The 14,511-nt window shown below is 34.3% G+C and overlaps 1 protein-coding gene across 4 annotated transcripts in view; it reads left to right on the top strand.

Moving 5' to 3' along the window:
• The window catches only part of MrgBP (MRG/MORF4L binding protein), a 29,285-nt gene extending 16,855 nt beyond the window's left edge, over positions 1-12,430 (top strand). For 2 of the 4 annotated variants that reach the window (XM_088237872.1, XM_088237870.1), the window contains 5 exons: positions 820-903; positions 2,300-2,425; positions 4,450-4,602; positions 7,451-7,607; positions 8,966-9,248. In XM_088237872.1, the coding sequence (XP_088093998.1) occupies positions 820-903; positions 2,300-2,425; positions 4,450-4,602; positions 7,451-7,587 (500 nt within the window). In that variant the 3' untranslated portion in view covers positions 7,588-7,607; positions 8,966-9,248. Of the gene's footprint in view, positions 1-819; positions 904-2,299; positions 2,426-4,449; positions 4,603-7,450; positions 7,735-8,965; positions 9,249-10,253 lie in introns of those variants that run through there. The other 2 variants (XM_088237869.1, XM_088237871.1) reach the window with 2 other exon arrangements.
• Positions 12,431-14,511: the final 2,081 nt, after the last annotated feature.

Below are 14,511 nucleotides of genomic sequence, written 5' to 3'. Positions count from 1 at the left end.
TATTATAAAATATTCAAAGAAAACTGGTGAATGTTATATAGTGTGTAAAGTGGCCACTTAAACCAGCCAATGACAGGTCATAAGCCCTGTAAATGCCTAAACTTACCCTTCTCTAAGATGTTATCCGTCCCTGTTGTAATTTGTTGATATAAAATTTAATTTACCAACCATTCTGCACATTCTCTCAAAGACAAAAATTTCACAAGTATCAGTCACTATATAATAATGCATAACACCTGTATTACTTTTATTCTTTGAATGTGCAGATGAGGAAACATCCATGCATATTCTATGTGAATGTGATGCTTTTTATTAAGAAGAAGCCGCATCCTCGGGGGACCACTGGTTAAACGTGAAGATGTTAGAGAGCTTGCCCCCTTCCTAATAGCCCCATACTTTCTGGATCTGGGCTTGGAGGGGGATATTTAGCAAAATGAGAACTTTTTCCTTCCGCATAGTACCCAGTCTTTTTAAGATTTGGAGGGCGAGAACTAATTTACGTTGATCCGTTACAGATCTACACAGGTCACAATGACGTCAGGAGCTTATACAACTCCACCCCCATTTTAAAGAATAAGAATAACACCTATCTTACCTACGTTGTTTAGGAATTGATTCAAAATAAAAAAGTGCTTATTTACATACCCCAAAATCTTGTTCAGGAGGCAATTGAAGTGACAATTTATGATCTTGTATGTCTCTATCAAGTCTCTTCTGTCTTTTAAAGAACTTAGCTTCAGTGCCTTTGATTTACCATGGTGAGGCAGTCTTTTAAGTAACTTCATTTCCTGATTCTTATTTTCATTTGTGTCCCAACAGAAAGGCCGCAAAGTCCTCGTATACAAAGCACAACTCCGAGATCCACATCTAGAGGAGCGGTTTCTAAAGAAAACACACCAAAAGGTATGACTTTTGTTTTCGACAAATATAACGTAGAACTCCTCAATCTGTACTCATCGACATTCCTAACTCAATGACTAATTATACGAAAAATAGCACTTTTTGAAGAATACAGATTACCTATAATGACAGTTTTAGTGACATCGACATATTACACTGTAAATACCATATTTTTATCAGATCTGTAAAAGACATTTTAAATTTATTTCCTGCTTAAATTTTAACTGTTGATTTTAACTTTTAATTTTTAACTTTTAATTTCAACTCTTAATTTTTACTTATTCATATGTACATCTACTACCATCTAATTAATTATTAGAGAGAGAGGGGAGGAAAGTAGAGTTGGAGCCGTACAATGTCTTCTCCCCTTTATGTACTTTTTATTTTATTTTTATATTTTTATCTTTTAAAAAAAAAAAAAAAAAAATTCTCCTCTCCCCTTGCATTAATAATAAATTAATGTGAAATCTGTAATTGGTCTTACTTATTTAAATTGTTCTTTTGTACCTTGTATTTATAAAAAAAGACTATATGATTTCCTTAATAAATAATAAATAAATAAAGTAATAAAATCTTCAATTATATATATTTTTTAATATTAAGCTAAAATAGTTGAATACTATACTTATTTATTGAAAATCATTGAATTGAGACAAATCAATTAAAATTGATTACTTCATTACATGACAAGGCATGTTCGAATCACAGTTGGACTATTTTATTTGATACATTAATTTATTTTAATGATCAAATCAATTACATATATTATTGTATCACAAAGGAAATTAATTAGAGATGCATTATATATTTTTGGGTAATTACTACAGTTAGGTAACTTTGAAAACAGCATTTTTGAATTACCCACACATTTGTGTCGTCCTCTATGAATGCTAGAAATAGGTAATGTGATTAATTAAAATAATTTTATGATTTGAATGTATGACTTAAAAATAATTTTATATTTGTAACATTCATGGAGTAGTATAAAAAAAAGTTTTATGTGGGTAATATAGAAATACTGATTTTGAAGATACCTAGTTGTAGTAATTACCTCGTGATATTATGGATAGGTTATTATTATCAACGGCAACATAACGTTTAAAACTGAAGATGTCTCAGCTCTCAGCCTAGCTGATTCATCAGTTACCTCGTTACCGTCGATATTTGAGTGTCCAGCAGTGCGATCCTGAATGCACACGCGGGGGTAGAGAAAGCATTGCTAGCGCGTAATTAGTACATAAAATACCTGCTAGTAATGTGTTCTCTGCCTCCGCGATATCGTTTAGGATATCAGCCCGGGTGCTCAAATCAATGTTATGCTCTTGCATTATCTATAATACATAATTAAATAAAAACAAGTATAAAGGTGTGATAAAGTATTATATGTATTTATTTATAGTTACTAAGAAAGAGCACGCCGACAGACCAGCCAAGGAACGAAAAGAGAGTGAATCGTCCACCACACGGCCGCAGACACCCATCGTAGAGGCCTCTACTCCTAGTAAACCTATAGACAAAGAAACTGGTAATATCACTCCTTATCTAATAATATCATCATTATTCCAGCTCTTTGTTGGAGAATATCAGCCTCGAGACCTTCCTGTCCGTTAATCCGATAGTTCTTTTAAATGAACTGACAGCCAGTAGCGTTGACACGTTTTTAATTAGGAAAAATAACACATTACATTATTGTTATTATTTTTTATATGGTCTTAAAATAATACACACATAATATATGAATGTCTTAATATCATATTGAGGTTTTTTGTTGATATTTCTTGATAAAACTCCATAGTTAATGATTTTGATAAAATTATAAATAAAGTTATTAATGAAACTTCTTGGTTTAGTTTTACTTTTTTATTATTTTGACCAACGAGCGCTTGCCGAGCACCAGTCTTGAAGATGCCTACTTAGGCAAAAGCGTTCGTTGGTCAAAATAATAAAAAAGTCTTAATATCAACTTAAATTTAATTATTGAAAAAAAAAAATGTATTTTACTTATTAGAATTTTTTCTTCGCCTTTTACAATAGGTATACATAATTTACAAATACAATATACACTATTGCATAGTCACAAAAAAATCATACAAAGGCATGACCAGTATGTGGGTATACATTTTATTTAAAATTTCAATAAAGGGCACTGGAAGAATACGATCATTAGACTACATATTCTTCTTCTTTTCCACATCAGCTCCTAAGTGGAGCAAATGGACATCACCAGTTGCCTCCGGGAGACCCTATCGCCAGCCAGCATTTTCGCATATTCCCAGTCTTCCCGCGTCAATCCAGCGCCCCTTAGTTGCGCCGAATAAAGTAAAAAAATCATCACCGACGCCCTCCCAGGATGGCGTGAGCCCGCAGGTTTAATATGGCGACATATTAACCATGAATATTTCTTAACTATACACGCTTGAAACTAACATTTCATCAAAACACTAAGGTGGAATGAAAAATTTTGCACAGAAAAAAAAACAATTTTGGGAAGAACCGGTATATTTGTTCACAAGGATTCATGGAAAATCACCTACGACACAATGAGGAAGTTCAGTGGTTTTTAAAAAAAAATATATTTGTTAATAGACTGTTAAACTAAGTAAAATTTTTTTTTTTTTAATTTTTATATATCGTATTATCGGCGCTACGATTTTTCAAAGTTTTGTATTTCTGAAATAACTCCGCGTGTAACGTCAGAGGTTCATTTCCGCTTATTCTCATTCAGTTATTCCCATTGGTCCCGAAGCGACAAGTAGACCGGAAATCTTCCATAGCTCTTAGATTATAGGTTGATTCACATGAACCAGTGACGTCATTTAAAGTAGTGCGTTTTTATCGAAATATTTATTATTATTTTTTATGTTCATTTTCAAGAAACTTTGCTGTACAATTTAATGCTTTAATTTTTACCCCGCGTAAGAAAACATTTTTTGTATCCAATTTCCCGTAGGGCTGAAGTTCCTCATTACTGGACCACACACTAACCACCGCAGCTGTACATTATTCTATCAATCCAAGAAAATTTAAACAAATTCACCATTATATTTGTTTTTTTATTAAATATTGAATTGTCGCCGCCAAACTGAATGAATTATTGCTGCACCCCCCCTACTCACCTGGCTTCCTGTAATTTTTTTCTTATTCCCTAACATGAAGAAATGGCTCTCAGGATAAACATTTAGCTCAAACCAGAAGGTCATCGTTGAAACAGATGCGTATTTTGCAGAGCTCAACAATACCTTTTCTTTTGAAGGTGTTGAAAAAATGGCAGGGGCGTTGGGAAAAGTGTATAGCCCTAGTATATAAAAGGGGACTATGTTGAAAAATAATTTTGTTTTTGAAAAAAAAAATGGTGTCTTCATTCCTTAAACATTACATTACACTCGTACATTACACTTCCAAAAATATATTTGTTCATATAAACCGGCATATTCACACACCAAAACACATTAATAATTAAATAAAGTTGTAACTGTTCCTTAGAATGAAATAAATGATACACACAACATTTTAGCATTTTCAAAATTACAGTGAAATATCTTTTTGCAGTTAAACCGGATCCCCGGCGCGATTCTAAGGATTCCAACGCCAGCAGTAAGGAAGGAGGATCTGTAAAGGGCGCCCCTTCGTCGGGCAGCAGCAGTAGTAAAACTCCCATTAAGGAGTCCAAAGCAACTAAGTCTCACAGAGCCAGCATTGCAGGTTAATATTTCCTCACCATCATTTCTCTATTGACAAGGTACATATATCCAGAAAGTTAGTTGCGTTTGACAGGTTAAAGAAAAAGGTAACAACATGAGTTTTTTAAATTTGATGAGGTATCAAAATAAAACACTTATATGGGTTTGATAATGTCCTTACATGAGAAAACGCGTCACATATATTAAAAAAAAAAAAAAGTAAAATCAAATCAAATAAAAGTGTTTTATTTTGGATACCTAAACAAATTTAATATGGAATTGTACCAATTATCTGCATACACCAACAACAACGTAAGTTTTATCCGTTTTATTTTCAAATTTAAGAATGATCACCGAAAGTTAAAAAAAATGGTGAAGGTTATATATAGGCCATTTGAAAGAAAATTTTTAGCTCTAGATGATCTTGTGTTTGCTTTTACGGAACATGTATTATTTTATTTGATTACAATGTCAAGTAGACGAAAGTGAGCATTTTTGACACCTCTTCCTGTTCGCGTTCAATCAAGGGAATAAAGCCTTTAAAACTGTATAATAATGGAGGAGAACACATGATGGTACTACTTGCAAATCCGGCAAATGCCATCTTTCTTTATTTTGAGGAAATCACAAAAAACTGATACAATACTTAACTTCAATTTATTTTTAAAACTTATTTTTTTTATTATAATCAGTAAATATTTTATACGTAAGCAGTGATGACATAAGCATGATTATGTCAAGAAACAGTGGTGAAATAATAAATTTCATTTTATACATTACCAACTTTGCAATACTCAAGTAGAGGTTGCCGTGTTAGCAACAAAGCCGATAATTTAAAAGTCATGTCTTAGAAATTAAGCCGTATTTTTAACTGGCAATGTTAAAATTATTGTAAAAAATTGTATTCTAAATAAGTTTCAATTAAAATCTTACTTTTTTTAAATTTTGGTTTTTGCCAGGTTTGCACGTTATTGTTTAATCTGTTGTAATTAAAAATGAAAAAAAACACACGACTTATGTCAAAACCAACAAATGAGTAAAAAATCATAAAATCTTCACCGTACATTGCTCAAATATCGCAGGCTGCTTTATTCCTCGATTGAGCGCAAACAGAAAGAGGTGTCTAAAATGCTCACTTTCGTCTACTTGACATTCCATTTTGAAGGTTTGTAATCAAATAAAATAATTTGTGTAATGTAAAAGTAAACACAAAATCTTGTACAGCTGAAAATAATCTTTCGAATGATTTAAAACTTTTACCATTTTTTTAACTTTAAGTATTCATTTTTTAATTTATGTAAACACCCAATACGTCTTCAGAAAAAAATAAATTAAGGGATAGTCTTTAGTGTAGACAACGTGCGTACCCGCTCGTTGTGCTAGTTTGTAAAAATCGTAATTTTATTATCTACCATATTATCATGTTACAAAAATATTTATAAAGTTTGCTGTAAATTGGCATAAACAATGTATAATAAATATTTCTTTATTTAATTTATTTATCATGTATACGACGTAAGCCAATTACAACTGTTATATGAAGAAACGTATGTACAAGAAACTGAATAAAAATAACATAAAATTGTAGCAAAGATAAACAAGGGCAGTAAAATAATGGTATATAATATATTCATAAACACGATAAACATATTTGAGCTAAACTTTGCCAATCCATCTTTATCCTACACTGTTTTAGTAGCGAAGAGATCTACGAAAAGCCAGAAGATTTATCCAAAAGGATTCCAAGTTAATAATAATAATGTATGGATAATTTATATAGCGCCATTTTTGGGAAAATCACCTCAAGGGCGCTGTACAATAAATAAATATCCCAACACGTCCTGTAGCTACAGAGCGCATGGACGGTTGGGATTCTAGTTCCTCGTCTCCAATTATGATATATATGAGCTAGATAACAGAACGTCTTGCAGCTACAGAGCGCATGGACAATAAGAAATCTAGTCCCTATTTACATTTTTATTTTGAAATTTTTTATTTGACAATGAAGTTTAGAGTTTAAGTGATATTTTAAAAACGAAATAAAAATCGAATTTATAAAGTTGGAAGTTAGATAACAACAAGTCTTGCAGCTACTGAGCGCATGGACGGTTGAAATTCTAGACCCCATTTACTAAATTTACTTGTATGTTGTGTGACGAATTGATTAATCTACATATTCTGGGCATTGGGACATAAAAACAAAAGTTGCTCTTAGAATATTTGATTAATCCCAAATTTTTACTTCTGGCGACACAGTTGGGAACATGAAAATAAATTAATTGCAACAGAGATGGGACATCACTTAGAGCATTAAGTATTTTGAAAATGCATATAAGGTCCATCTCAGTTCTACGTTTTTCCAATGAAGACAGATTAAGAGATTGCTCTATTTAAAAATAGGAATAATTACCCCCTTTGTAATCCGAGCAACCATGCTATTATATATATAACTGTTAAATATTTTTTGCAAAAAAGCCCTCGTTGAATTTGTTCCGCGAAAACTACTCATATTTTATTTGAATAATTCATTTTAGTTGAGTCGGGTTGTGGTCCTGTGCCTAGTGTCTCAGACTCACGGATCACTTGATTACCATTTTCTAATAGTGAGTTATTTACAACTCTAAAAATGAAATATTTGAGTAAATCATAGGAAAGCAAATATTTATTTTTTAATTAAAAAAAAAAACTATCAAAAAACTGACAATGGTGGTGATTTTAGAGCTTGAATCTATCCCTTAATATAAAAAAAACCTTTTTATTTCACTAAATTGTAAAGTATCTAACGTTAAAATCTTGATTCGTTGAACGCGGTTTGCTGCACTGTTGTGTGATCTGTCTTTGATTTACAGAGTTAATCGTTTTATCTGCAGGTTCCGAGAAGTCCGAAGACTCGTCGAAATCATCAGAAGAACCGGGATCCAATAAACGAGGAACAAAGCGTCCATTGCGAGGGTCCTTGAAGCCCGAAGACCAGCCAACTCCTCCGAGTAGGAGAAGAAGAATTTGAATAAGAAGTCGTTAGGCTAGGTTAGGTTCTCAGAGTTGTAAAGTGCTACGGCTGTAGAGACGCCATTTTGCTCTATCGCGTAGAACAAAAGCATTACAAATTTTTGGTTTGGTGATTGGTTTGACAACAGAAGTGCAATGGGCGGTTTCTTCGCTGCGCTTGCGATTCTACCTATGGCCCACTGTTTCGCTGTAAACTATAGCTAACTTTGTAATTGTATAATCTTAGGTATCTCAATTCATGCATATAGAAATAATAATAATAAAATGTCACTAAAATTAGGTATGTATAAAAAGAACACGTAGGTATAAATAATATCTTGTGAATAATATTATGTTAAAAAAGTAAATGAGTCTTGTAACGAAAAACTCCTTCAGAGACGTGAGAAATGTAGGTGACCAAAGTAATATTGTTTAACATAGAGATGGTCCTTCCAACAGGCACGACCATCGGTAGGTTGGTCCTACATATTGGAATGTGAAAGTCTATGCTGACGCTGTCTAAGGTAAATTATCCGGAACATAAAAGCTAATGCTCCGCATAAATTCAGGGTTGTCACAAATACCGCGCAACAATCGAAAGAAATGCGTAGTTAAATACACATTCCTTCTGGTCATCAAGCTGCTGTAACCGAGCATACCGTGGAGGAACTCCGTCGGACAAAGCCTTGGATAATATCCACACTCCCTCATGTAGAGAAACGGAAAAAATTTCTTCTGAACCCTCTTCACCATAAGAGAGTACTTCAACTCACACGGTCCCCAAATCATCGAGCCACTCTCGAGTCTACTTCGCACCGACGAGTTATAAACAATTCTCAGTACTCGTGTATTACCAAAAATACTGGCAGTACGCAGGACGAATCCTGACTACAAAAATACGGGCGGCTCTATAGTGGTAGCGCATTATTACTCTGAGGGTTAGGTTAGACCTGATAAAACTCCCTTTACGATTTCAAGTTGTTTAGTAACTTTTAAATTGAAAACTGTGACATTTTAAACTTCCTTTTTCATACTTGTTGTCTTCCGGGTTGTTGTGTGATGTATTTATTTTTGCCGACGTTTCGGACAGTGTTACAGTGTCCATCATCTGGACTGATGTAGTTTAATTGTTGTTGTTGGAGAAATTTGTACCGTACCGCAGTCGGCAGGTTTGTGTTATATGAATTTATGTATGTTCAATGCCATGATGTTTATGCATCCCATCTTCTCTATTCGGTATAAAGATCTATTAATACACGACACAACAACCCAAAAAAAGTGTCTGAAAGGTCATGAAAATCAAAGAACTTGGCTTTTCATGTTTTTGTAAATAATATATTTTTTATTAAATTATTTTAAAAAAAAAGCTCATGTATTTTTGTTTGAAATATTTTCAGGCTCAAACGTTTGCAGACAGTTTTCAAGATTATTCAAGCAGATGCTTATCAATCCCGTTTATTAGTTCAAAGTGCAAGTTAAGAGATAAGTGCGATCGGGTTGTGGTCCCGTGGCTAGTGTCTTGGACTCACGGGCCAAAGGTCCGTGGTTCGAATCCCACTCTACTCCAACTTGATTCCATTTTCTAACAGTGAGTTATTTACAACTCGTTGAAAATGGCCCTCAAAATGAAATATTTGGGTAAATCATAAGAATGCAAATATTTATTTAAAAAAAAAAAAACGAGAAAATAAATATTCAAATCGCATGTGGGCATTCCTCGGATACGCCCTGTGGGACGTTTAATCCGACCCACGAAAATGTTTGGTTTTGATCATACCAAAATTCTTAATTCGTTGCAACGGAGAGGAAAAATATTTTTGAGAAGGGAATATGGATGTCTAGGCATTTTAGTGGCCACTTTACACACTGTGTAACATTCACCATTCTGCCTATGTTTGAACATTTACATTTCCTCAACTTTTCTATTTGTTGATTTTAAAGTAAAAGAGCTGAAACCTTTATTGATGTTGGTGAGATTCATCTGGCTGAATTATTTCACCTACATACTAGACTAGGCAACGCCTGAAAACAGTTTTTCAATTTTATATTTCTTATACCAGTTAGTTTGATCAACAATAATGGTATGTCTTAATGTTTGTAGACAGGTCGCAATAGAGAGGGAAAACATTTTTGAGAAGGAAACATGGATGTCTAGGCATTTACAGTGCTTATGACCTGTCAATGACTGGCTTAAGTGGCCATTTTACACACTGCAACATTCACCATCCTGCCTATGTTTAAACATTCATATTTCCTGAACTCTTCCATTTGTTGACTTTTTTACTCATCAGATTCTGCAATACTGCGTATAATTCTGTTTTTTTGCAGAAGAGCCTAAAAAGTATTCTGTATATTACTTACGATTCAATCAATCAAAAATATTTTTGGAGTACTAGAACAAAATTTAATTAATAAAACACATTATTTTTAGATTTCTTGAGTTTATTTCAAAGCACTACTAGTTTCGGAAGGCACAGCTCCTTCCATCTACAGGTGTTATTATAACCTTAAAATTAATTAGTATATGTTACAGAAAATGGCAGCTTTAAAAAAAACGGGAGTGTGGCTAGGAGTATCAGGCACCACATTCAACAGTATAAAGGCTGTCTGGAGATTGGATATTTACTCAGTGAAAACCAAATGCCGCCTATATAACACCTGTATAACACCTATTCTCCTCCACAGATGCGAATCGTAGCACCTCAATAGTGCCCAAAACAGCAAAATTGTGTCGAGAATAGATGTCTCAGAAGAATCTTGGGTGTGCCGTGGTTTGACTTTAAGGAATGAAGTAATAAGAGAACGGACCGAACAAACTCCGGTGACAACTGTCACCAAGCGGAAGCGATACGGTTGGCTAGGCCATGTACTGTGGATGCCTCCTGAGAGCCTTAACCACGCTTGCCTACTTTGTAGGCATTAGGTCCTAGACGTCCTGGATGTGCCTGCTGACTGTTATTCGGGTAGTTCTAGAAGAGTTAGAACTACAGGACGCAAACCTGACTTGGGAGGTTCAGTTCAGTTCTTCCACTCTGCGTTTTATTTTTTAAAAAGTCAAATTGTCACCTTTGCCTTGCTCCACTCCAAGCTCCGAAGATCGTCTAGCACTCCGCCCTGCATTCGTGGCTAACCACTTCTAGAGCCGGGCCAAAGGTTCCTTCTACTGGCAGACCGCTGTGTAAGCCAGGCTCTACATGGGGTAATCCTGCGGACTAAGCAACGAGGTTCTGCGCTGCAGGCCTCTGAGCTGAAGCAGGGTTCGGGCGATCGACCTTCGCTAAGGACGGTGGCGTCTGTGCAGCCGCCCCTAACCGCGACCTCTCTCTCAACAACGCTAGTACCCCTCTCCCAGGCGAACGCCGCGGGGGGAGAGGCCAAAGCCAGGTGCACGGCCCCTGTATTCGTCTTACAACAGATCACAGGGTCTTGCCGTTGCTAGCATCGCGCCATTTTGGGCCCTAATTCACAACCTTGAACCAGGAACTGAAGCAGTAGTCTGGTTGGCGAATTTTTCTGTTATACTAGTGGCAGCCTGTGACCCTTCTAGTCCCGGCGCTTGAAGGATCTTCGTGGACACCAAATGCTCCCACTAGGGGGCGGACATGGAATGATGACACTACATAGAACATTTAAAAATCGATAAAACATCTTAAAAACTCTAAATGCATGTCATTAAAATATCAAAGAAGTTATCAATTGTAATGAGGTGCCAAGCCGGTACTTACCGAGTTCACAAAGCGTGGATTTTCTACATGCAATTTCAATAATTTGTGTGATGTATTTTCGGTATATCCGGCAGAAGCACCAATTAGTTACTTAGACACATAGTATCATAAACAAAGTTCGATCCCGGCGGCAAATTTTTAAATTCTACACTGACACAGACTCCCTGGGGTGGTATTCCAAACCCTCTTGCGGCCTTATTATCTCGTGTATTTTGTAGGTAAAATACACGAGAAAAACTGTTTTCTCGTGCTGCGAGAGCGGTTCAGAATAGCACCCCTGGTGTATGCTAGACCACTTTGCGCTCTCACTGAAGCGAACTACATACAATTGCAGGAAAATCTAGGTTTGTTTGCTCGCATGTATGTAAAGAAAACCATCGCTATATTGTATTTCCATTTCTCGATAAAGTTGCATTTATCGAGAATCAATAAAAACATGTTCATACAGTAGAACTCTGTCTATCCAAACTACAGTCATCCGGATTGCCAATTATCCGGATCGATATCAGGAAATAAATCCTCGAAATAAGGACCTCGCTGCTCGTAAACGAGTTTCTTTGTGAAAGCAATTAACTTTGCTGGACATTTTGAAGTAAGTTTTCAATGTGATTCCAATTCACTGTATTATTTCAAAAGCAATCTTAGAGCAAATTTTACATTTTATTTTAAAAAATTGCCCTCATTCAATGGTTAATCAAATTATCGAGATTTCTGCGTATCTGGATAACGTTTGGCACTCATTAATCCGGATAATTGAAGTTTTTCTGTACATGTATTTTTTTACATTTGTTTTTATTACATACATACAAACAAAACTTAATTCGTTTAATTTATTCCCATGTTTTTCACTTGTATACTACATAAGAACAATGTGTTTAGTCTCCCACCAGTCTGACAATGTTGGTCACAGTGAAACTCGGTCACTGGTGAAAATTATAAATAAAAGTGGAATTTAACTAAATATGCATTTTATTATTGTAAAATTATGTTGTTAAAATTGTAATAATTTTATATAAGCTATTTAAATAATTCTTTGCATATTGTGTGTAAAGAAAATCACGGTATTGCTTGTAAAATTTTATTGCAAAAATTGATTAATTACATTAAGCAAATTAAAACATTTTTGTAAATTATGAATACGTTTTTTTATTTAACCTATAAATCTGGCAAGTATACGATATAATGATACTTATTTATTTATTTATATATACGCTCAATGGGCACTTTTAAGGACATATTTACAGATAGAAAATTATTATAAAGGAAAGACACAATAGTATATAGTAGACTCGGTGGGAGTGGAAGCGGGAGAGAGGTGTTTATAGTTGAATTTGATTCAGTGATCGTTTGAAAGAAGACAACTTGTTTTCGAAGAAATAAAGACTGGTATGTTTGTTGGCAGACTTAAGAATTCTGGGCATAGGGAAATGAAAACCATTGTTAGTTCTATGGTTATCGGTATGAAAGAGTAAGTTTTGTCCGAGGTTTCTAGTTGGGATATTGTAGTTAAAGTATTAAAATTTAATATAATTGCAACAAAATATAATAAAACTACAGTAGGGCCAATTTAATAGGTCACATTTGACATTTGTCGGTTTTAGCTTCATAGTGAGGTGACCTGCTTAAAAACATTGATTAAAGTTAATTAATCGATTCGGTCTTCAAACATAATATATGTGAATTGAATTCAATTACTATGAAAGGTACTTATAGGTACTGTAAATTTATTTTTAAAATCATGAGCCCAATTCTTGTCCCATTTTTATTTTCTATCGTAAATTTAAGGAACAAAATAAGATAAGTACATAATTTAACAAAACTATCAACATTCGATTTTTCTGGGTAGCATCCCTAGTGTTTAAAAAGAAAAAGGGTTCACTGATGCAACATTGTAACGACGTTTAGAACAGAAAAAGTTTGTTATGTTTAGAATGGTTTATTAGTGAAAGTAAATCGTAGAATTACCTTCTTTTGTCATTATTACAATAAATATGTAATCGTAATTGAAAAAAGTTAAGCAATTGTGCAGTTCTTAATTCGAATAAATAAATAATATTTTATTACCGCTCTTACAAGGTTATATTGTTGAATTTTGATGAAGTGTCAAATGTGACCTATTAAATTGGCCCTACTATAACCACTTCTACTAAATCACCTAACCGATCCTAACCTTGCCAAAACCAAATCTAACCTAACCGATCCTAACCAATTCTAACCTTATCAAAACCGAATCAAACCTAACAGTGCATAGCTAAATCATTCTTCAGAACGACTTCAGTAAAATGTATTTTAACACTGGTTCTTAAACCCCAAAACATTTTTTCGAATTTTGCTATCCTACCCTTACAACATAGTTATGTATTATCAACTCCTCTAACATGTGCAGTAGGTTTGCATACATTCCCATTCCAACGCGATGTCCTTCTGACGTCCCTACGGCCACCCGCGCGTACCCCATGCCCCGCGAGACTCCTAAATTTGTCATCCCCCTTAATTTTGGCCTTTATAAGGCAGATTCCTAGCTCCAGAAATGAGAGTATCCCGGGTCGTCTTCCTGCCGTTCTGCTTACCTATTTTTTTTGGGTACTTTTCTGCCTTAAGACCCATATTTTTTAATTTTTGTACTTCTTCCAATTCTTCTAAGGAATCCAGTTCTTGTCTATATATTTGAAAAATCTCAAAACACTTGAAAAATTAACTACTTTAAAGTCACAAGCTCTTAAAAATCAAGGAGTAATTCAATATAATAAAACTTAAAAAAATAGCGCTGATAGTCTGTCTATTAATAAATAAAATAAAACCACTGAACTTCCTCATTGCTGTATAAACAGTTTTTATTTCATAACAACATGTTTATTTAAAAACTATTTTGGTATGTTTCTTTATTGACCAGTGCTGAAGTGTTGACAAACATTTCTAACAATTAGAATACATTTTGTAAAAATATGTGTCTTGTTGACATATCTTTACACGATTGTAGTTATAAATACTACTTAATAAATTCGCAACACCTGGCGACGGCTAACTCACTAAAAATTCAAGGTAACATGTAATTATATACTGTCAAGTAGGTGGTACAGCGTGACAAAATAGTCTATAGTTTACACGTAGTTAGTTACATAGAATTCTGTACAAGGCAGAATAAACTACAGTACTTTCAGTGTCGGGCTGATAAAGAACCACTGAAAAATAACCTGAAGAAGCCACTTACTAATGGT

The sequence above is a fragment of the Micrasema longulum genome, unplaced genomic scaffold, assembly GCF_059751315.1.
Source record: "Micrasema longulum isolate JH-2025_06_02 unplaced genomic scaffold, ASM5975131v1 h1tg001794l, whole genome shotgun sequence".
Taxonomy (NCBI): domain Eukaryota; kingdom Metazoa; phylum Arthropoda; class Insecta; order Trichoptera; family Brachycentridae; genus Micrasema; species Micrasema longulum.
This window is presented reverse-complemented; position numbering and strand designations above follow the sequence as displayed.